Source organism: Monodon monoceros, unplaced genomic scaffold (assembly GCF_005190385.1).
Source record: "Monodon monoceros isolate NGI ecotype Baffin Bay Population unplaced genomic scaffold, NGI_Narwhal_1 Super_Scaffold_13, whole genome shotgun sequence".
Taxonomy (NCBI): Eukaryota; Metazoa; Chordata; class Mammalia; order Artiodactyla; family Monodontidae; genus Monodon; species Monodon monoceros.
Window position 1 is genome coordinate 51,003,584 of NW_021703769.1, and position 24,456 is coordinate 51,028,039.

The 24,456-nt window shown below is 39.2% G+C and overlaps 1 protein-coding gene across 1 annotated transcript; it reads right to left on the reverse strand.

Moving 5' to 3' along the window:
* Positions 1–11,035: 11,035 nt before the first annotated feature.
* Positions 11,036–24,290, reverse strand: ZNF200 (zinc finger protein 200). The gene is made up of 5 exons (XM_029221245.1): positions 24,099–24,290; positions 23,086–23,412; positions 22,368–22,459; positions 21,949–22,072; positions 11,036–13,313 (listed from the first exon to the last, which is right to left on the reverse strand). The coding sequence occupies exons 2-5, from the start codon at positions 23,330–23,332 to the stop codon at positions 12,559–12,561; spliced, it is 1,218 nt and encodes a 405-aa protein (XP_029077078.1). The 5' UTR covers positions 23,333–23,412; positions 24,099–24,290; the 3' UTR covers positions 11,036–12,558.
* Positions 24,291–24,456: the final 166 nt, after the last annotated feature.

Sequence of the window (24,456 nt, forward strand, 5' to 3'; positions counted from 1 at the left end):
ACTAAGAAAATCATGGAGGGAACTAATTTATAAGAAAATCATGTTTTTGTTTTTTTGATTATGCAAAAGTTAACGTTTGTCTTTTGTAAGAGAATCATCTACTATCTGTCTTGGGAGTACAAAACTTGATACAGCCTCTTCAGGTTAAAGATGGAAAGAGAGATCCTTGTACCAAATAACTTGACTATTCCAACCGTCAGTGCCCTCCAGCCAAAACCCATTAGGAGCATACCTCTTGTTGAATAAGTTGCGTTTATTACTCATGTAACAAGGGAGTTACACATACCATGGGGGGAATAGTGAGGTATCTTAGTAGGAAGGTGCTCAAAAGGACTTATTAGAAGACTTGGGATTGTATGAGGTGATTTTGGTAAGAATTGGGTCTTTGCTCTGGATTCAAAGATGTCACAAAGTGAGGATAATTTTGGTTCACTATCTTAATATATTTTATCTAGAAGGAGGGAAAACTAGACTGAGGCCAAAGCTGTGATTGGCAAAGAAGTAGCAGTCACTCATATCCACCAGCACAGGGGGAGTTCGGTCATTTTTGTGGCTTGGACAGTGTCCATGTTTTAGTGTTCACATGCTTACAGAGTGGTCTTGTTTTGTCTTACTTTGTAACAGTCACAGAATGGCCTTGTGTGACACTGATATTCTGTGCAACTCTCTGTGTTCATCAAAAAAGCACCAAGCAAAGTAGCAGGATACAAAATTAATGCACAGAAATCTCTTGCATTTCTATACACCAATGATGAAAAATATGAAAGAGAAATTAAGGAAACACTCCCATTTACCATTGCAACAAAAAGAATAAAATACCTAGGAATAAACCTACCTAAGGAGACAAAAGACCTCTATGCAGAAAACTATAAGACACTGATGAAAGAAATTAAAGATGATACAAACAGATGGAGAGATATACCATGTTCTTGGATTGGAAGAATCGACACTGTGAAAATGACTATACTACCCAAAGCAATCTACAGGTTCAGTGCAATCCCTATCAAACTACCAATGGCATTTTTCACAGAACTAGAACAAAAAATTTCACAATTTGTATGTAAACACAAAAGACCCCGAATAGCCAAAGCCATCTTGAGAAAGAAAAACAGAGCTGGAAGAATCAGGCTCCCTGACTTCAGACTATACTACAAAGCTACAGTAATCAAGACAGTATGGTACTGGCACAAAAACAGAAATATAGGTCAATGGAACATGATAGAAAGCCCAGAGATAAACCCATGCACCTATGGTCACCTTATTTTTGATAAAGGAGGCAAGAATATACAATGGAGAAAAGAAAGCCTCTTCAATAAGTGGTGCTGGGAACACTGGACAACTACATGTAAAAGAATGAAACTAGAACACTCCCTAACACCATACACAAAAATAAACTCAAAATGGATTAAAGACCTAACTGTAAGACCAGACACTATAAAACTCTTAGAGGAAAACATAGGCAGAACATTCTATGACATAAATCACAGCAAGATCCTTTTTGACCCACCTCCTAGAGAAATGGAAATAAAAACCAAAAAATGGGACCTAATGAAACTTAAAAGCTTTTGCACAGAAGAGGAAAACATAAACAAGACGAAAAGACACCCCTCAGAATGGGAGAAAATATTTGCAAATGAAGCAACTGACAAAGGATTAATCTCCAAAATTTATAAGCAGCTCATGCAGCTCAATATCAAAAAAACAAACAACCCAATCCAAAAATGGGCAGAAGACCTAAATAGACATTTCTCCAAAGAAGATATACAGATTGCCAACAAACACATTAAAGGATGCTCAACATCACTAATCATTAGAGAAATGCAAATCAAAACTACAATGAGGTATCACCTCACTCCAGTCAGAATGGCCCTCATCAAAAAATCTACAAACAGTAAATGCTGGAGAGAGTGTGGAGAAAAGGGAACCCTCTTTCACTGTTGGTGGGAATGTAAATTGATACAGCCACTGTGGAGAACAGTATGGAGGTTCCTTAAAACACTAAAAATAGAACTACCATATGACCCAGCAATCCCACTACTGGGCATATACTCAGAGAAAACCATAATTCAAAAAAAGTCATGTACCACAATGTTCATTGCAGCTCTATTTACAATAGCCAGGACATGGAAGCAACCTAAGTGTCCATCAACAGATGAATGGATAAAGAAGATTTGGCACATATATACAATGGAATATTACTCAGCCATACAAATTGAGTTATTTGTAGTGAGGTGGATGGACCTAGAGTCTGTCATACCGAGTGAAGTAAGTCAGAAAGAGAAAAACAAATACCGTATGCTAACACATATATATGGAATCTAAAGAAAAAAAAAGAAAGGTTCTGAAGAACCTAGGGACAGGACAGGAATAAAGACGCAGACGTAGGGAATGGACTTGAGGACACGGGGAGGGGGAAGGGTAAGCTGGGATGAAGTGAAAGAGTGGCATGGACATATATACACTACCAAATATAAAATAGCTAGTGGGAAGCAGCTGCATAGCACAGGGAGATCAGCTCAGTGCTTTGTGACCACCTAGAGGGGTGGAATAGGGAGGATGGAAGGGAGACACAAGAGGGAAGGGATATGGGGATATATGTATACATATAGCTGATTCACTTTGTTATACAGCAGACACTAAAACAACATTGTTAAGTAATTATACTCCAATAAAGATGTTAAAAAAAAAAGAAAAAGAAATCACCAAGGGACTTCCCTGGCAGCCCAGTGGTTAAGACTCTGTGCTTCCAGTGCAGGGGGCATGGGTTCAATCCCTGGTCAGGGAACTAAGATCCCACGTGCTGCATGGCACAGCAAAAAAAAAAAGAAAGAAAGAAAGAAAGAAAGAAAGTACCAAGACCTAGCTGTGAGTGCTAGGCTGGTTCCTGGATATCAGGGCTGATTTCTCTTTCTCACAACAGAGACACAGGGATATAGGCACTTGTGATGAGAGGGTCGGACTGGTGTTGGGGCAGGAAGGAGAGGGTTCATTTAAGGGCTCCAGGAAGCCCTAATTCTGCCACACATTCAAGCTAGTTATTTTTTTTTGGAATTTTATTTTATTTATTTATTTTTATACAGCAGGTTCTTATTAGTTATCTGGTTTGCGTAGGCTCAGCGGCCATGGCTCACGGGCCCAGCCACTCCGTGGCATGTGGGATCTTCCCGGACCGGGGCACAAACCCGTGTGCCCTGCATCGGCAGGCGGGCTCTCAACCACTGCGCCACCAGGGGAGCCCTAGTTATCTGTTTTTTACATATTAGTGTATATATGTCAGTCCCAATCTCCCAATTCATCCCACCACCGCCGTCACCACCCCTATCAAGCTAGTTATTTTTTACCTTTGTATCTGAGCTTTATGTATCACGCAACATTATGACAGGAACATGAGTAAGTTAAACAAGGAAAAAATATCCTCCAAAATTCTCAATGCCCAGTCGTGTTAATCAACTGCATTTTTTCCACCTTCTGTTCCATTTATGTCAATGCACTGTGATATTTTACACAGATACTTATTTATATCCTGATTTTCCACTTACAGTTTGTAATAAAACCTTTCTAAATTGCTGGATAGTCTCCACAATTTTATTTTCCAGCCCCTAGTATTTCCTTCAAGTTGTTCTAGCAAAATGTACTCACTAGTAATCCTGTTCTTGAATTAAAACATAAAGGAAATTTACTACTATTTGAAAGTATGACTTTAAATTTATTTTGAAAATGATTGCAGAGAATAAAATATTGACAAATAGATGAAACTGGTTAAAACATCAGTGAGCAGAATGCTCTGGATTTTGAGGAACAAAGACGAAAACAGGGCAGTTCCCCTTAATTTCAGAGAGATAGGTAAGATGATATCTTGTATGAAAATGGACAAAATTCAGAATCAGAGGCCATTTCTGAGTTTCATATGATTTTCTTTTTTATGTTTGCCATAATTGTGTATTGATATTTTTGTCTAAAGGAATAAATGGTAGCATTTTCAATTTTTAGTCTATATTTCCAAGAATTCTTTATAATAAGATGGACAGTACCTGTTCCTTGAAAGTTTGAAAGACACCTCCAGGCTTTGTTTTATGTATTAGATACATGTTATTAGATACATGTGTGTTTATAAATTTTATACAATCTTGTTTTATCCTTTTATCATTATAAGATATCCATCTTTATCTATAGTAACATTTTTTGTTTTAAAGTCTATTTTGTCTGATATTAGTATAGCTACTCCAGCTCTCCTGTGGTTTCTGTTTGCATGACACATCTCTTTCCATCCTTTTACTTTCAATCTAATGTGTCTTTGAATCTAAAGTGTGTACCCTGTAGATAACATATACTTTGATCATGTTTTTTAATCCAGTGTGATGATCTCTGACTTTTGGTTGGATTGTTTAACCCATTCACCTTTAATATTAATGTCTGCCATTTAACTTTGTTTTCTGTGTGTCTTGTGTCTTTTTTGTGTCTTTAATGCTCTCTTTTGCATTTATTGTATATTTTCTAATGTAGCATTTTAACCCCAGTAATTTTTTTTCACTATATTTTTTGGATTTTTTTAGTGGTTGCTCTAGGTTTTACCATATACATTTTAAGTTATCAACATCAGCTTCAGATTTATACTAACTTAATTCGCGTGATATAAAGAAATGCTTCTCGGGACTTCCCTGGTGGTCCAGCGGTTAAAACTCCATGCTCCCAGTGCAGGGGGCCTGGGTTCGATTTCTGGTCGGGGAACTAGATCCCTCATGCTGCCACTAAAATATCCCGCATGCTGCAGCGAAGATCCCACGTGCTGCAACTAAGACCCAGCACAGCCAAATAAAAAAATAATAAGTAAATATTTAAAAAATAAAGAAAAGCTTCTCCTATATAGCTCTATTCCGTTTCCCCATTTTAAGCATTATTTGTGTATTATCAGTTCACATATTATATCAATGTTATAAACTCAACAATACATTCTTAAATTATTACGTTACCATCTGTGGTCATTTCCATAGCCCATTACAGCTCTACTCACACCCAACTCCTTTGTGCTGTTATTGGCAAATATATTACACATATGTTACATTTCTTTGTGCTATAGACCCAACAATACACTACCTACATATTATTTTATCCAGTTGCTTTCAAAATCACTTAAGAGAGTAAAGGAGAAAAAAAACACACTTATCTTTTATAATTACCTACTTTTATCAGCACTCTTTGTTTGTGTGGATTTTAATTGCCATCTGGGGTCACTTGCTTTCAGCCTGAAGGAATTCCTTTAGTATTTTTTGTAGAGCGGTTCTGCTTTGTTTTTGAAAGCTTTGCTCGATATAGGATCTTTGATTTACATTTTCCTTCCTGGGCATTTTTCACTTAAAAAAAAATTTTTTTTGACTGCGTTGGGTCTTTGTTGTTGTGCGCGGGCTTTCTCTAGTTGCAGTGAGTGGGGGCTACTCTTCCTTGTGAGGCACAGACTTCTCATTGCGGTGGCTTCTCTTTGCGGAGCACGGGCTCTAGGCGCGCAGGCTTCAGTAGTTGTGGCGCACGGGCTCAGTAGTTGTGGTGCACGCGCTTAGTTGCTCCACGGCATGTGGGATCTCCCGGACCAGGGCTTGAACCCGTGTCCCCTGCATTGGCTGGGGGATTCTTAACCACTGAGCCAGGGAAGCCTTAAATTGTTTATTGTTATTTGTGAGATTTCTTTAAATGTTGACTTCATAGCAAATTGTTGAACCATATTTTTTGAGCATGTCAGACACCCTTTCACAAATACTACAACTAGCTTTCCCTAGTTTATACTTTTCAGTTTTGCTTATTTTTGGATATATTTTAATTTCATATAATTATAACCAGAAAGTGCTGCATTTTCTTCCAGTTCTCTTAGGCTTTTCTTCCCCATTCTTTCATTACTTAAATATTTAGCTATATTTTCTTCTAGTGGTTTTTGGTTTTTGCAGTTTAAATCGATAAATTGTATTTATGGTTCTAATTTCATTTCTTCATATATTTACGAAATTGCTCCAGTTACTTTTTAATAACCTTTCCATACTTCACTGTTTGTAACACCACTTTTATCATTTGTAAAATGCTGATCATTGTATCTAATATGCATTGGGAACTTAATATGTGCTAGCCAGTTGGCCGAGACTTTTCTCTTCATATCTATTTTAATATTGCAGCCATGGGGTATCATTATCATCCCCATTCAAGGACATCCCTGGGTTTAAGGAGATTAAGTGACTGTCTCAAGGTCCCACAGTTAGGACATGGTGGAATCAGGTTTCTGACATATCCAGCTCCATGACCAAGTCCATCCTCTGAATGCCTCTGTAAATTCATATAGAGATGAATAGATGTAGATATATAAATATAGGTATAGAGAGATATAGATATATTTTTAGATTCTCTGTTCTGATATACTGATATGAGCTTTTATTATTGGGCTAATACCATGCTATTTTAGCTTGAGGCTTTTTAAAAAGTTTATAATACTTCACAATATCTGGTAGATTATTCTTGCAAAATTATGCCAAGATGCAGGTATAGAAATGTTTATTATTGTAAAACTAAATAGACGTAACACTTGGAAATACCCCAAGTGTCCATCTAAAGGGGAGCAATTCAGTAAATTATGATCCATCCTTATAATGGAATCCAGTACAGCCACTCAAAGACTGTAGTAGATTTGGAAGTTCTGATGTGCAAAGAATTCCCAAGATATAACTTAAGGAGTGTTTTACAAACTCATCTCTTTTGTGTAGATGAAAATAAAGGATTATATTGGCATAAACATTTTAGGAGAGATACCCCAAAACTCTTCATCAGTTCCACCTTTTCATGTTAATACATACGGACTTAACCTTGTTTTTAAAGGAAATGTATACCATTTATTTTTCAAAATAATTGAAATAATTTGAAATATTTTTCAAAATATTTTATCAAAATAATAAAGAACCTCCCCACCAGTCTATTTAGTTGACATATTATTTTGTTTAAATAGCTGTGATTGATGAACATTTAGGTTGTCCAGTGTTTTTTAGTTTAGTTTTGTTTTTTTAATTTATTTTTGGCTGCTTTGTGTCTTCGGTGCTGCACACGGGCTTTCTCTAGTTGCAGTGAGCGGGGGCTACTCTTCGTTGCAGTACGCGGGCTTCTCATTGCAGTGGCTTCTCTTGTTGTGGCGCATGGGCTCTAGGTGCGTGGGCTTCAGTAGTCGTGGCATGCGGACTCAGTAGTTGGGGCGCACGGACTTAGTTGCTTTGTGTCATGTGGGATCTTCCAGGACCAGGGCTCGAACCCATGTCCCCTGCATTGGCAGGTGGATTCTTAACCACTGTGCCACCAGAGAAGCCCCTTGTCCAGTGTTTTATCATTACAAATGTGCTGTGTAAGACATCCTTGTGACTGTACCTTTGCTTACATTTGCGAGAATATCCTATCTGACCACACTATCTTCATTTCTGAGTTGTTTATATTTATCCTTTTTACTAGAATGTAATCTCCATGAGGACAAGGATTTTAATCTTTTCTATTATTGTTTGGCAAATATTTAGTCCCCACTCACTTCCCCTTGGGGTAACATATACTTTCCTATTCTGTTGACTTTGAACTTGGCTGTGTGACTTTCCTTAGCAAAATGTGAGTGGTCAAAACATGAGACCTTAAATCTGCTTGTGCAGCTTGGTTTGGCTCTTGCGCTGCCATGATTACCACAAGAAGGACTTCACCAGGTAGCTGCTGCCCCTTTAGTCCAGGTTCCAGAACGTGACACGAGAATCAGACCTCAATCCAACCTGAAGTCTAGGGTGAAGCAGAGCCACCTCAACCAACCTGTAGACCCAGGAGTGAGAAAAACAAATGCTTACTATAATCAACTGAGTTTTGGGATATCTTCCCTAAGTACCACTGCAGCAATAACTGACTAATTCAGTACAGAGATGTGGAGAGTATCATAACAAAAGCCTAAAATATGTGGCATTGGTCTTAGGATCAAAGAAATTGTTTTTTTGGCCACAACGTGCATCTTGTGGGCTCTTATTTCCCTAATCAGGCATTGAACCTGGGTCCTCAGCAGTGAAATCGCGGAGTCCTAACCACTGGACCTCCAGAGAAGTCCTTATTTCCTTGTCCTATTGCATTTGCTAGAACTTCCAGTAGGTGTTGAATAGGAGTGGTGAGAGGGGATATCCTTGTTCCTGATCTTTGTTTCTTATTCCTGATCTTAGTGGGAAGGCGTCTAGTTTCTGACCATTAATTATGATGTTGGCTGTAAGTTTTTATACATGTTCTTTATCAAGTTGAGGAAGTTTCCCTCTATTTTTAGTTTGCTGAGGGTTTTTATCACAAAGGGGTGTTGGATTTTGTCAAATGCTTTTTCTACAGCTGATCTGATTATATGATTTTTCTTTTTTTTTTTTTTAACGTTCATTGCTTTGAAATGTTGAACCAGACTTGCATACCTGGAATAAATTTCATTTGATCATCATAGATAATTCTTTTTATACACTATTGGATTCAAGTTGATAATATTTTGTTGAGAATTTTGGTGTGAATATCCGTGAGAGATATTAGCTGTAGTTTTCCTTTCTTGTAATGGCTTTGTCTGGTTTTGGTATTTGGGTAATGCTGGACTCACAGAATGAGTTAGGAAGTGTTCCTTTTGCTTGTATTTTCTGGAAGAGATGGTAGAAAATTGGCATAATTTCTTCCTTAAACATTTTATAGCATTCATAATGAAACCATCTGTGCCCAGTGCTGTTTTGGAAGGTTATTATTCAGTTTCTTTAATATGGGCCTATTCTGATTATTTTTTCTTGAGTGAGTTTTGGTAGATTGTGTCCTTCAAGGAATTGGTCCATTTCCTCTAGGTTATCAAATTTATAGGCATAGAGTTATTCATAATATTCCTTTATTATCATTTTCTTGCCCACAGGATTCATAGTGATGGCCCCCTTTTTTCATTTCTGATAATAGTAATTTGTGCCTTCTCTCTTCTTTTGTTAGTTAGCCTGGCTAGGGGTTTATCAATTGTATTGATCTTTTCAAAGAACCAGCTTTTGATTTTGTTGATTTTTCTCTGTTGATCTTGTTGATTTTCTCTATTGATTTCCTACTTTTAATTTCTTTGATTTCTTTTCTAATTTTTATTTTATCTTTTCTTCTGTTTGGATTTAATTTCCTCTTTTGTAGATCATAAGGTAGAAACTTAGATGATTGATTTTAGATATTTATTCTTTTCTAATATATGTATCCAATGCTATAAATTTCCCTCTAAGCATTGCTTTCACTGCATCCCAAAATTTTCATAAGTTTTATTTCCATTTTCATTTAGTTTAAAATATTTTAAATTTTTTCTTGAGACTTCTTCTTTGACCCATTTGTTACTTAGATGTGTGCTGTTAAATCTCCAAATATTTTGGGATTTTTCAGCCAACTTTGTTATTAACTTCTAGTTTAGTTTAATCTCATTGTGATCTGAGAACATATTTTGTGATTTCTATTCTTTTAAATTTGCTGAGGTGTGTTCCATGGCCCAGATGTGGTCTATCTTGGTGATGCTTCATGTGAGTTTGAAAAGAATGTGTATTCTGCTGCTGTTGGGTGAAATATTCTATAAATGTTTAGTGAAGTGTTGGAATTGGAGGTGAAGCTGGAGTGGGCTCGAGAGAGTGGAGAGGATGAGACTCACCCTGATGACTAAGGTTAATGAAAAGCATTATTTTTATTAGCTTTATAATATGCCACCCTATTTATCCAACCATTTAGGTCATTTCTAATTTTTTCAGCATTATGATGTTGTGATACCTCCCCTTGTACATAGAAGATGAATTGCTGGGTCAAGGAGTAATAGTTTTAACATTCTTGTCACAGTAAATGGATGCTGCTATCATCCCTCTTCTGCCAAGCCAAACATTTACACACACACACACACACACACACACACACAAAACCTGCTCATTTAATGCACCTAAAATGGTATCTTGTTCTTTCAATATATAATTCTTAGATTACTATTAAGGCCAAACGTTCTTTCATATATTTATTTTAGCCACTCATGTTTATCTGAAGATTATCTGTTCATGTCTTATTACTGGAACATCCCTTCGCTGCTCCCTTCCTCCCCCATCTCATCCTTCTGGTCTCAGTTTAAATGTCACTTCCCCAGAAGTCCTCCCTAGAAAACCCACCGGTATCACTCCTAGCAGCCTTTCCTTCCTAGCACTTGTGTGTAGCTGCATACCTGTTTTTGAGATTTACTGTATTTCTGCCCCCACCGACACCCCACACCCTGGGAAACTCCATGGGTTTGTTGCTCCCCATTACAACCCAGGGCCTGGTGCCAAGGCTTTAGAGGATGTGTGCTTTAGATTTATAGCTGCTGTAGGAATAGGATCTTTGGTCCTTCATATTTTCTAACTGGACTTTACTGCTCTACTGGAAAACCATTCGTTGTTGTGTTTACTTTTTCTCATTAGCTGTTGTCAGGCTCCTTGTCAAGCACTTACTTGTTGTCTTAACAGCTTCTCGGGGTGCCCTCCCAGGGACCTTGACCTTGCACACTTTACTGGCGGGGCACGGAAGGCACTTGCTGGGTGTAGGGAGGGGGTTTGGGTCACGGGAGCATCACCAACCCAAACATCTTGGGGACCTTGTGGCCTGACTGTTGGGCAGGGAACAGGACCATCTTGCCCCCGGGACCTCATCCTCTCCTGTCACTGCCCGGCAGCCATTTAAGTTTTCTGGGTGCATAGGTGGGTCCCTCTGCACAATAACTGGGTGGACCCTGGCCAGACTTGCAAAGGAATAAGAGAATAATGCTGGCAGCCAGTTTTGTCCCTTATTTTAAAGGATACAGTAGGCTTGAAAGACAACATTGATAAAGACTGTTTCAGTGTGGCTTTAAATGTTGGGGTTTCTTTTTCTATCTTTAATTAGGACTCAGGACTGAATTGTATCATAAAATATCCTTTTAGCATGCTCTGTACAACAACAAAGCTTAAGAACCACATATTTTAACAAAAAAGAGCAATAGGCATAAAGGAAGAAACAAAACTACTATTTGTAGATGGTATAATTTTTAACCACAAATTTTAACAGAACTGAGAAATTACAAAATTACTGAACATTACATTCAGAGAAGTGGCTAGTTTTGCAAATATATAATTAAAAATAACTTTCCTATGTAAGAGCAATAACCAACTAGAAAAATATAATGAAGAAAACTATTTACAGTAACAACATTGTGTAGAACTTACATGAAGAAAATTAGAAAAACTTAGGAATACTCTAATCAATGGAAAGATATGTTTCTGGATAGGAAACAAAATTTGTAAAGGTAATTTTCCCCCAATAGTACTGATATATAGGATTTTAACCTATTCCAATCAAAATACAATGTAAAACCTTAGGAAATCTAAGAATAGCAAGACTGATCAAGAATCCTTAAAATGACGCACCACAGGATCGGTCCCGTGAAGGCACCGCTGGCCCTGCCTCTGGCAGACAAGTCAGGAGTCTGGGTATCAGGAGGCCAAAGAGAACAAATATCCACTACAATGAGGACACTGGAACCCTGTCTCCTGAGGGGTAATGTGAGCTAGCTATTGAAGACATAATTTCTAAAAGTAAAACACTTTGCTTGTGAGGTAGTGACCACCCATTGCCAAAGGTCTGATGGGAAATACGCATATGGCAAGTTTACTGACCAGCCATGGATCCAAGCCAACGTCCTCCTCCTCCTCTTGCGGTTTCCTTCCTAGCAGGTTTTCTTCTAGACTCAACAGAGGGGCAAGATTCTAAAGAGCTTTTCCAGGAGCGGGGCTGGGTGGCCAGGCCTGAGCGACCCAAACTTCTTTTGGCAAGGGAAAGGCATGAGAGAGCCGTGTGAGCAATTAATTGCGGAACAAAATACAGTGAGAAAAGCAGACACTTTTAAATAATGCTGTGAAAAGGATTTCTGTAAAACAGTCACTTTTCACCACAAACTGCAAATGTTATTGAAATTCGTCATTAGATCACATACAAATGACAGAGTAAGTCCTTGACATTCACTTGCTGTATTTTCCTAAATTCCAAAGTAAACAACCCCTTTCAACTCTCAGGCTTTAAGGGTATCCTTAGAGGGTTATATGAGTTGCTAGTAGAAGCTGTTGACTTAACAAATCAGTAGTTTGGTTCTTTTAGGGGAACACAGTTCCAGATAAGGACCTTTACATTATTTCTCAAGTGTGAATTCCTATGTGGGGGAAAAGCTGGATATACTTTCAGGACACTCATCACTCTTCACCTTGAAGGTAAGCAGCCCCCAGACTCATATTTCAAAGCATTTTTCAGGGAAGGGGTCTGTGACCTGTACACTGTTATACAAGTTCACAAAAGCTCTAGTCCAAAAAGCCTGGTTGCTAACTGAGGTATAGCCCTTGAGGATGTTTTTGTTTTTTTTTTCTTCCCCCCTGTGAATTTTCTAAAAACTTGAGGTTTCAGCAAACATGGGTATTTATCCAATTTTGGCTATAATTAGGTTTTCTTATCCGTATCTTTTCAGATAGCCTGGGAATTCAGAATTCCTTAAGGAATATTTCAGGTTGAGGCAGGACCATCAGACCTTTCCCGATCCCACTTCTGTTTTCGGGTCTTACATGCTGAATGGGTTTTTTCATGCCGGGTACAGTTTGACAGCCGACCAAACCTCCTCCCACACTTTGTACAACCATATGGCCTCTCAGCCTCGTGACTCTGCAGATGAATCACAAATTCTTTGTTTCCTGGGAAGGTTTTCCCACATTCTGGACACTTAAATATCTTCTCCCTTATATGGATTCCTTCATGGCGACTCCGATGAGAATTCTGACGAAAGTTTTTCCCACACTGAGAACATGAATAAGGTTTCTCTCCTGTATGGATTCGCTCATGTTTATTAAGGTTTGTTTTATGATTGAAGCTTTTCCCACAGTGACTACAGTCATAGGGTTTTTCTCCAGTGTGAGTCCTCTGGTGGGAAATAAGGTAAGAACTTTCATTAAACTGTTTCCCACACAGTGGACAAGTATACCATCTTCTTGTTCTCCGATTTCTGGTAAGTGCGATAACACTGATATCCACATATTTTGAGAGTTCCTCTAGTGGAGTATCATTTTCGATGGTAACTAAAAGATTTCTCATTTTCCTTTCCTTTGGAATGCATGTATTTAGTCCTTCCTCTTTCTGGCAATCTGGAGGTTGCTCAGAGACCACGGAGCAATCAATTTCATCACAATCTGAAGACTTTTCTCTCTGATCTTCATTCTCTACAGGTTCTTTCTGAAGATCTTCACCCTCAGGATTACTGCCACTGACTGTTGAAACAGAGAGAGAATTTAATAACTTTTGAGGGCTACGATACCAGGCAGGAAAAAACAAGTCAGATTTCTCATGAAACAATAACCTTGAAAGTCAGAAATCTGAGGACTGGCTGATAATTGCCATCAACACTTTTCTACCCTTAATGAGGGTGGGATACATGACTGATAAATCTTTCCATACCCCATAATGCAAGCACACAGTCCTCTTTTTACTTTTCTTTAAAAATTGGAATGAGTGGGACTACATTAAAATATTTCATTTGTTTGTTTTCTGAATAAGCACCAACTACTCATTCAACAAGTTCATACTGACCTTATATTCTGTGTAGAGCACTGAGCTAATAAGGACCAGGGGATGAAGGACATAAATACTAAAGGGTACTACTTGTAATCTTTAGGAGGCTAGTAAGTGAATGGTAAGATGAGTTACTTCCAGGTTTTCACTACATTAAATATTAAAATATTATAGTATTAGGTAATATTATAATATCCAATATAGTGAAAAACTGGAAAAATTCAAATGACCACAACTAAAGAAGGTACAGCATATTCACACAATGGATTATTATTTGGACACTAAAGGATTACTACAATTGATAAAATGAAACTATGTTAGAAGTCAATAGTTGTCATTTTGGGGGAGGAAGGAGAGCAGTGACTGAGCAGGGGGCACAGAGGGATTTCTGGGCTGTTAGGAATAGTCAATTTTGGGTGTGGTTAGATAAATGTGTACATTTTGTGAAAATCTGAGCTGTACACTTAGGATCTGTAGACTTTTCTGCATTTGCATTTCCCAAAAAAAGTCTGTGTAAAATAACAAATTATAAAGATTAGGCAACAAAGTGGAAAAAAAAAAAAAGTATGCTCTGAACAGGTGACGTGACAAGGGATTTGTCTAACTCCAGGCAACTTACTGAGATTAAAGTAAAGGATTAAATCAACCACTTAGATAATGTGACTGAACATGAAGCTAGAATATGAATCTCTGCTGGATTTAGCAGTTTCACACCAATAGAATTTTTTCTTTTAAATTATTTCTTTTAATGATTCCCTTAGGATAATGAAAATGCTGGGTCAAAGCACATGCCAATTTTTATCACAGCTCTTGGTATGAACTGTTATACTACTTTCCAAACAAGCTGTACAAATTTCAATACAATCATCAACATGTGGTTATCAATTTTACCTAATCTTGCTGGCAGTAGATATAATTTTCAAATATTTAATAGGTATACAATGGTTTCTCGTTGTAGCTTTACTTTGCACTTTGATTACTGCAAACTAGTAATTTATCTATTGGGCTGAGACTTTTATAAATTTAAATAAATTTTATATATTACAAATCTTAATCTCTTTATCAATCACTACTGATATATTAATGGAAGTCTCCCTCTATAATAACTCCACAACTTAAAACCAGAAAAAAAAATTAGTCTTAAAATCTCATAAATTTCTATTGTTTCCTGGCCATTTTTATTTTAAAAAGGTATTTTTTAAATTAATTAATTTATTTGGGTGCATTGGGTCTTCGTTGCTGTGCACGGGCTTTCTCTTTTTGTGGCGAGCGGGGGCTACTCTTTGTTGCGGTGCACAGGCTTCTCATGGTGGTGGCTTCTCTTTGTTGTGGAGCACGGGCTCTAGGCGCACAGGCTTAGGAGCTCTGCGGCATGTGAGATATCTTCCTGGACCAGGGATTGAACCTGTGTCCCCTGCATTACCAGGTGGATTCTTAACCACTGTGCACCCAGGGAAGTCCTCTAGCCATTCTTTTATGCCTTATTATTACAGTTAACTCTAATACATTTGGAGTTTAGTGTCACACTGTTTGTTGTTTGTAGCATGTCTAATATTGGTAAAACCAGTCAGAACATCCACTTCTACCTTTTCACAAATTTGACTGAGTGTATTTACAGTATAAATAAATTTGGAGGGCACTGCTATCTTTATTTTACATGATTTTAGTTTTCCAGTTTAGACCTGTTTCTCTCCAATATTTAAGAATCTTTTCTATTTACCAATAAAACATTTCTCTAGTTTACTCCTATCTTACAGTCATTCTGAATGACAGCTCTCATTATTTTGTGTTTATTTAAGAATGCTATTTATTGGGCTTCCCTGGTGGCACAGTGGTTAAGAATCCACCTGCCAGTGCAGGGGACATGGGTTCAAGCCCTGGTCCGGGAAGATCCCACATGCCACGGAGCAACTAAGCCCGTGTGCCACAACTACTGAGGCTGCGCTCTAGAGCCCACAAGCCACAACTACTGAGCCCACGTGCCACCAGACTAGAGCCTGTGCTCCGCAACAAGAGAAGCCACTGCAATGAGAAGCCCGTGCACCGCAAGGAAGAGTAGCCCCCTCTCACCACGACTAGAGAAAGCCCACGCACAGCAATGAAGACCCAACACAGCCAAAAATAAATTTAAAAAAAAAGAATGTTATTTATTGATTGTTAAATACTTATTCCTATCAACCTACTTTAAAACTATTAAATATAATAATGTTTTAGTTGATCCTTTTAGATTTTCTAAGTACAAATCATATTTTGGTTCCCTCTCTTTCCAATATTCATTCTTCTCAACCCCTTTTTCTTATCTTCTTGCTTTAGAAAATTAGTTAATGATATTAATAGTGATAGCAGGTTTATTCTCAGTTTTCAGGAATTACCATCAGCATTTTATAAATGATTATAAACATTAGGTTATATTAAAGAGCTAAATATCTGTTTTCAGAACAATTAGTTGAAACTCATAAGATTTTTCTTATTTTTCTGAAAGGGTCAATGAAAATACAGTTGACTTCAACAACACAGGTTTGAACTGCGAAAGTCCACTTATACGCAGAATGTTTTCAACAATAAGTACTACAGTACTGTGCAATCCAAGGTTGGGTGAATCTGCAGATGCAGAACCATGGATATAGGGGAACAGCGGGTATGGAGGGCTGACTATCAATTATGCATTGATTTTTGACTGCTGGGGGGGTCAGCACCCCTTATCCCTGTGTTGTTCATGGGAAACTGTATTTTACCTTCCTTTACTGTACTAACTTTAAAAATAAAATAATTTTAGTAGCTAATATATTTATATGGCTCAAAAAATCAAAACATGAAAAAGTATACACAGAGAGCATTACTCTCATCCCTCTCCATCCATTCTATTCATTCCCCAGACAGGTAGCAGTTTTTATTAATTTCTTTTTGTTTTCCCATTGTTTCTTTAGGCAATACGTTTTCTTTTTCTCCCCATTTCTTACATAAAAGGTAGTACACTATGTATATTTCTGCTACTTGCCTTACTTCAGTCACTATATTCCAGTGCACAGAGATTATCATGGTATGATGTGTGGAAACATACCGTATTCAACCAGCCCCCTGCAGAAACACTTGGATTGTTTTCAACTTTGTTTTTACAAACAATACCACAATGAATAAACCCTGTTTGTACATTATTTTGAATGTGTGCTATTGCTATTATCTGTAATTCAGATTCCCTGAAGTGGGTCTGCTAGATCAAAAGGTAAATGCATCTGTAATATGGGTAATTACAGATTCTCATAAACAGGAACTGTACCATTCTGCATGCCCACCAGCAATATACCCATCTCCCAACAACCTCACCACCAATGTGTTAAGTTTCTGATTTCTATAAATCTGATAGATTTTTTTTAAAAAAGGTAACTCAGTAAAGGTTTTATTTGCATTTCTAATTATGAGAAGGGCTGGACATCTTTCATGTATTTTATTTTTAAAATTTCTTTTATTGATTAATTAATTTATTTTTGGCTGCGTTGGGTCTTCATTGCTGCTTGTGGGCTTTCTCTAGTTGCAATGAGCAGGAGCTACTCTTTGTTGCCGTGTGCAGGTTTCTCGTTGCAGTGGCTTCTCGTGTTGCAGAGCATGGGCTCTAGGCGCATGGGCTTCAGTAGTTGTGGCTTGCAGGCTCTAGAACACAGGCTCAGTAGTTGTGGCGCATGGGCTTCGTTGCTCCGCAGCATGTGGGCTCTTCCTGGACCAGGGCTCGAACCCATGTTCCCTGCATTGGCAGGCGGTTTCTTAACCACTGTGCCACCAGGGAAGCCCTCTTTCATGTATTTTAGAGTAATTTGTATTTCTGAGAAAATCTGTTGATCTTTCTGTTCCCAATTTCTAGAAATTCTTAATAATTCTTAACAAATTCCCAATTTCTAGAAATTCTTAATAAATTCTTAATAAATTAGGCTTTTGTCTGATATAAGGTGCAAATATTTACCTCCAATTTACTGCATTTTATTTGCTCAGATATTTTTTATTTTGTCATACAGAAGTTTAAAATTTTTTTTTTTTTTGCGGTGCGCGGGCCTCTCACTGTTGTGGCCTCTCCCGTTGCGGAGCACAGGCTCCAGATGCGCAGGGTCAGCGGCCATGGCTCACGGGCCTAGCTGCTCCACAGCATGTGGGATCTCCCCAGACCGGGGCACGAACCCGTGTCCCCTGCATCGGCAGGTGGACTCTCAACCACTGTGCCACCAGGGAAGCCCTTAAAATTTTTATGTATTTACTTTATTGATCTTTTCTTTCAAGACTTCTGGATTTTTGAGTCTTAATTAGAAAAGCCTTCCTAGGCCACAGTTATAAAGGAATTCACCCTTTGATCCACTGGGAGTTTTTCTTGGTGTGCAAAGTAAGGTATGATTCACCAAATGGCTACTAAGTTGTCACAACACCTTTTATCAAAAAGTCCCTCTTTACCTTGCTGATTGGAGATTCCAACTTTATCACAAACTAAGTCCTCATGTGTATTTGAACCTATTTCTGCACTTTTTTTTTACTTAATTAATTTTGTTATTAATTAGTTTATTTTTGGCTACGTTGGGTCTTTGATGCTGCGCGTGGGGTTTTCTCGCTGCGCGTGGGGCTTTCTCTAGTTGCAGAGAGCGGGGGCTACTCTTCGTTGCAGTCCGCGGCCTCTTCATTGCAGTGGCTTCTCTTGTTGCAGAGCACGGGCTTCAGTAGTTGTGGTGCATGGGCTTAGTTGCTCTGCAGCATGTGGGATCTTCCCCGACCAGGGATCGAACCCATGTTCCCTGCACTGGCAGGCGGATTCTTAACCACTGCGCCACCAGGGAGGTCCCTGGACTTCTTATTCCATCCCATTGGTCTATCTAGTCACATGCCAATACTATATACTGTTTTCATGACAGGCTTTAGAGGCTGCTTTAATACCTGATACGGCTAGAACCCTCCTGCGCCACTGCTCTTCTTTTCAATTTTCTCCGTTACTTGTAGTTATTTTTCCATTTGAATTTGAGATCGGACTGCCTAGTTCCAGGGGAAAAAATCCTATTGGTTTTGTTAAAGGGATTACATTGAATTCATAAATCAATTTGGGGAGAACTGACCTTTTTTTATGTTAAAATCTTCCCCACCAAGAACATGATACTTCTTTCCATTCATTCAAATCTACTTCTGTGTCCTTTAGAAGTGTTTTAAAGTTTTCCTCACAATTTTTGCGCACTTCTTAAGTTTATTCCTAGGTGTTTAATCTTTTTTGTTCCTACTGTATACCTTCTAAATGACTGTGTTTACATTAATGATTTCGGTATAATAATTTTACATCTCATTGCCTTACTAAATGCTTATTATTTGGAATAAGCTTTCAGACATTCTCTAGGATTTTCCAGCTACACAATTATATTATATGTAAATAGGTGTAGTTTTATCTTTCTCTTAAGTTCTTATAATACGGCTATTTTCCTTCTCATTTAACTGCACTCGGTAATACCTGAAACAAAATATTAGACAGTAGTAGTGGTAGTGGGCTTCACTGTTGTATTCCTAATTCTAGTGGGAATGCCCCCAGTGTTTCCCATTAAAGATGATGCTGGCTGAAAGGATATGTAGCCCATTAAGGAAGTATCCATTAGTCACTAGTTTGTTAAGTGTTCTTATGAAGAAGAGGTTTGTATTTTGTCAAGTATCTTTTCAATAACTATGAAAATGATCATAGGCTATTTCTTTTTATTTTCAGATGGACAGACTTATAACAAATAGACTTTCTATGACTAAATCATTTTTGTATTCCTGGAATAAATCTTACTTGGTCATTGCAATTTTCATCAGATTGTGATATCTTTGTTACACTAATGTCATAAAAAGAACCTGGAAGTTTTCCTTCTTCTTCTATACTCTGAAAGTTCTCACAGAATTTGAAGTGTCAAATTTTTAAAGATTTACAAGAATTTTCTGTGAAACTAAGGCTGGTCCTTTTTCTTGTGTGTGGGACTAGTTTTCTGACAATTTCAGTTTCCTCTATGGAAATTGGTTTATCTATTTGTGTGTAAATCATTCTACTTATTAGTTCCTCTATTTTTTCTATTTTTAACTTATTGATTTTTAAGTTTGTATTTATTAATATTTTGTTCCTGTTTTCCCTTACCTTGTTTTCCTAACTGTAAATCAGAGGCTTAATTAATTTCTGTAAACCAGTATACATTTTTTTCATCCCTGCATATTCTTATGGGTACCACTTTAGATTATACCATAGATTCTGATACAGTGTTATGCAGAAAAATTATGCGATTTAAATTTGTATTACTCCTTTGACCCGAAGTTACTTAATAGTTTTAAACTTTACTGGTAGAAAGAAATTGTTTTCTCTGATTTCATTATTAATTTCTAGTTGTATTGCATTGTGATAGATCCTAATGTATAATTTCTACTCTTTGGACTCTATTGTGTTTTTGTTGCATAGTATGTAGTCAATTTGTATCAATCTTGGAAAGGTATATTCTCTTACCACAGTAGAGGGCAGATACAACCATAAGAACTATCTCACTGAGAATTTAAGTGCTCTATCTTTTTGGTTGTTTTCATGTGGTTTACTTGGACTGAAACACATATTCTGTCTTCCTCTGTCAAGGGCCTTCCTTTTGATTCCTGTCCCCACGAGGTTCATTCCCTTACACTTTTCCCTTTGCAAACCGACCAAATGTTACTATTTCAACTATCAGCTATATGCTGATGACTCCCAAATCTCTACATCTTTACATCTGAGCTCCAATCCCCAATGTCCAAGTGCCCAGAGGATAACCTCATTTTATTTCCTGCCATGGACTGAATCTCATTTAAAATCAAATCCGTGTTCTTCCAAACTCTGCTCCTGGGTCCAAATCCTGCCTTGACTTATCAAAGCTCTTTACAGCTGTAACTTAGAAGCTCTTAGAGGGTAGAAATGGAGCATTATATATATTTTTAACCTCCTGAATATCAACTCCAAAACCCAACCCTGCCTGAGGGGAAAACAGCATTTATTAAATGTGGTGAATGACTCTAAGCTTAAATCATCAGCTTCAGAGTATGGATAAGGGAGAAGAAAGGAGAGGGTGAGGATTAGGTCTCAGGTCCTCAACGTGCAGGGCCAAAGTGTTCCTGGAGTTGGCAACATGCCCAACAGTCAGTCACCCAAAATAAATGCTAGCTTTGCCTAAGACTCAGGAAAAACTCAGTGTAATAAATCTGATCTGTTTATACAGTGTCCTAAAATAAAATATTACATATAATAATCTATGGGAAATTAACCAGGCCTATTATGTACCACCACCCCAACCATACAGGATAAGACAACTACAGAATTGAGTAATCATTATGTATTTCTGTCACCCTAGGCAACTCACAAAACCTCAGCCTCAGAACCAGTCTTGAAGGCAAGGTAAAAAGTATTAGGCACTCAGCAAAATGATTTTTGAGGGACCCTGGGTAGCAGTATATTTCTAGGGAAAAACTGAAGCATCTCTAAGCAGCTTACAGAGAAGCTGCTGCCAGATGAGTTCCTATGTAGCACCTGTTAGCCACTACTGGGAAATGAGTACAAATGAAGAAGGCTTCATTCACCAACCATATAGGAAATTCACTGATGAAACTAAGAGAAATGCAGTAAGGAGGCAGTACTGTACTGGGCCAAGACTGTGCTCTGGTGTTAGATTCCCTGAGTCCAAATCCCTGCTCTACTACCTACTGCTGTGTGACCTTTAGCAAATTTCTTAACTTTTCTCTGCTTCAGTTCCATCATCTATGAAATAGTAATGATTCCTATACACCACAGTACTATCATAAGAATTACATGAGATAATAAATGCATGCAAAGTAGTCAGAAGTGTCTAGCACATATTGGCACACAAGTGCTTAATAAGTGCCAGATGTTATTTCCATCAAAAGTGGGATATATTTTCTCTTTCACTAGTAGGCTTCACAGCTATTGAACATCAAGAAAAAAAAAAAGACTTAAAAAAATTAGTCATATGTCCAATAAATACACTGATGTAAAATATATCTGTGGGGAGAATACCACTGGGTGCAGAGATTCAGAAACAGTATACTCGCATTTTCTATCTGTTTAGATATTTGATGTGAGTATATCAACCTCAAGTCTTGCTTACCAAGAGAAGTCCCCTCCTTACTGCCCTCAAGATACAGGGAAAATGGCCACTCACAGCTGGAGAAGGCTCTGCCACATGGAATAAATCAAAAATTAAATGTGCATAAACATGTACTTAGCTGGTGTGCACAATGTCTCAAAAAAGTCTGAGATGAAATAGAACATGCTTTTCCCATAGCCTTCAATCTGAACACACAAGGGACTTGATTTCTTACCCAGTAACATCATCTCCCCAATGCTGTTGTCTTGAATCTCTGAGGTGGGCTGCTGAACAGGATCCAAGCTTACACATTCTTCTTGGGAGTGAAATACATTCAAATCCTCAAAGACCACCAGCTCCTGAAAGAGCAACAGGCCCCCTTCCTCTTAGTAACAGAGGTTCCTTGACAGCCCTGCTGTTAAGAAAGACCAAGATCAGGGAAGGGATGGCAAAAGGGATCTAAAAGTCCCATGCAGACAGGAAAGCCTGGCTCAGAGAGGAGCCAGAGGGAAAAAAAAATGACTGTCCAAGGAGGCAGTAAAGAAAGAGCCCCATCTCCCTGCTGACTCCCAAGAGTGGGTTTATATATACGGGAGGGCTGCAAGAGTAGAGAAGGTGATGCACTCAAACAGTGAACAGGAAAACTGAACCCACCTCAGACTCAGCTTTCAAACACAGAGACACTGTCTCCTGTTTCTGCTGGATTCCTTCTCTGGGTAGAAGCTTCACTAAGGGATGAGGTTGCACTGGGGAAAGAGGAAGCTGTAGTTAATAGAAAAGTCAGTGACTCTAATATGGAGACTCTACCCACACCTTGAAGCCAGGCTGTCCTCATTCCTTTGGTAGGTAACTCAAGGCTTTTTCTGTTCCTATGAGCCCAGTCAGAGATCAATCCACAAACCACAGGGTCTTGAACCTATATGGGGTCTCTTCACTATGAAAAGGATATTCCCCTAAGCACCTTTTAAAATTCCCATTACTACTAAGGGGAAGGATGGGGAAAGGTAAAGTCTGAAGATGCCCACAGCAAGCACAAAAGTTAACAAAATTCCACATAAGCTGAAGTCAATTCAATAATTCACCACATTCCTTTATCCTAAAAAGATACTCCCCCTCCCCCAATGTCTGGGTAAAACTGACACTACAGAAAAGATACACACTGTTTATTCTGTGGCTTTACACACACTTAGCAAACCATTCAAGCTCCAGCTTGAGAAAAAAAATACTCCCTCTCCCTGGCACGTTGACTTATTGGAATCAACTCTTTTCCAAAACCCACCAACCTAACTTGAATTCATTACTAACAAGGAAGTCTAGCTCAGCCCCCAGTACCATCCCCTTCTCTTCTAGTAAAACAGTATGTGCTTCTTACCTCTGTTCTGAAGATTTGAGCTCACATCCTTCACAATAACCAAGGTCTCCTTGACTTTCTGACTGGGCTGGACTAGGCTTGGCTTGGGCAAGAAGGTGAGGAAATGCTCCAGAACCAGCTGGTGAATGGTCTTGGGCCCACTAGTAGCATCTCGGAGTAGATCTTGGCCCAGCTTGGAGTTAGGAGGAACTCTCAGTATAAAGGACCTCTTTGGCTTTAGGGGTATAGGAACCACTTTTGCAGCCATCGTGCCTTGAAATCACACACACACTTGTTTCTGCAGAGCTTCAAGAGTCACCTCTTACTGGAGGAAACCTGTCAGTCACGCTGCAGATGAGAGAAACCATGAGTCAGGCTGGAGATGCCTGCACTCCAGTATGTGTCTTGCAAAGTGAGGCCACATGAGATCTAAATCAAAAAGGAAAGATAAACTACGGTAGGGAACTCACAACCGTAAGGAAGAACCCTGACCCGATACTCTTAGCAAGGCCTGAAAGGAATATCCTGAGAATGAAACCATAAGATGTTCAAACCTCAAGGGCCATCCTCATGAGAAAATGAAGTGCAAACTCCACTAGGAAGAAAGGTTTAACTCATGCTGGTAGAAGAAGCAATGGGCCAGAAGACAGGAAATCCGGGGTCCAATACCGAGGGCATCTGTTTACAAGTCAACTTGGCCACCGAATCTGGCCTCAGTGCGTCCCTTGGACCGCAAGTCCCTCGGATGCCCTTCCGGGGGTTGCTGATGGTTCAAGGAGCAAACGCAAGGCTGCATGAGGTGTGTACGTGGCCTGCTGACCGACAGGGGACATCCCAGTAGGGCCCACCAGGCCAGGCCCGCTCTGCAGCCTCTCCCAGTGGCCAAGGGGCACCTTCACCGCAAAGCCCAGCTGGTGGCATTGCCTGGGGTGCGCTCCCGGCTACCTATCCGGCCAGGCTCCCCTAGCAACAGACTCTGTTCCGCTCCCCAGAGGCCGCCTCAGCCTGGTTCCCGCCCTCCCGGAGTCCCTCACCTCTTGGGGTTCTGCCGCCCCTGGGCGCTCACTGGGGACAGCCCAGAGACCCAGACTCGGGGAGAGACCGGGAAACTAGGCTCGAGAAGGCAAGCCCACCCCTCGCCCTTCGGAATGTCCTCACAGGCTGCCGGCGACTATTGGCGTGCGCCGCCGTCACTTGGGGAGGACGGCAGGGACGCGGTGCCTTCTGGGAGGCTGGGCGCCTAGGCAGCAGTGACGTCACGCCCGGTGCCCCGTTTCCGGTGCGGAAGCCTGGTCTCCTCGCTTGGAGCGAGAGGTCTGCGCTTGGGAAGGCGAGGCTCGAGGCCGGCCGGCGGAGCTCTCAGGGACGCAGGGAGGTCAGGTTGGCAGCAGC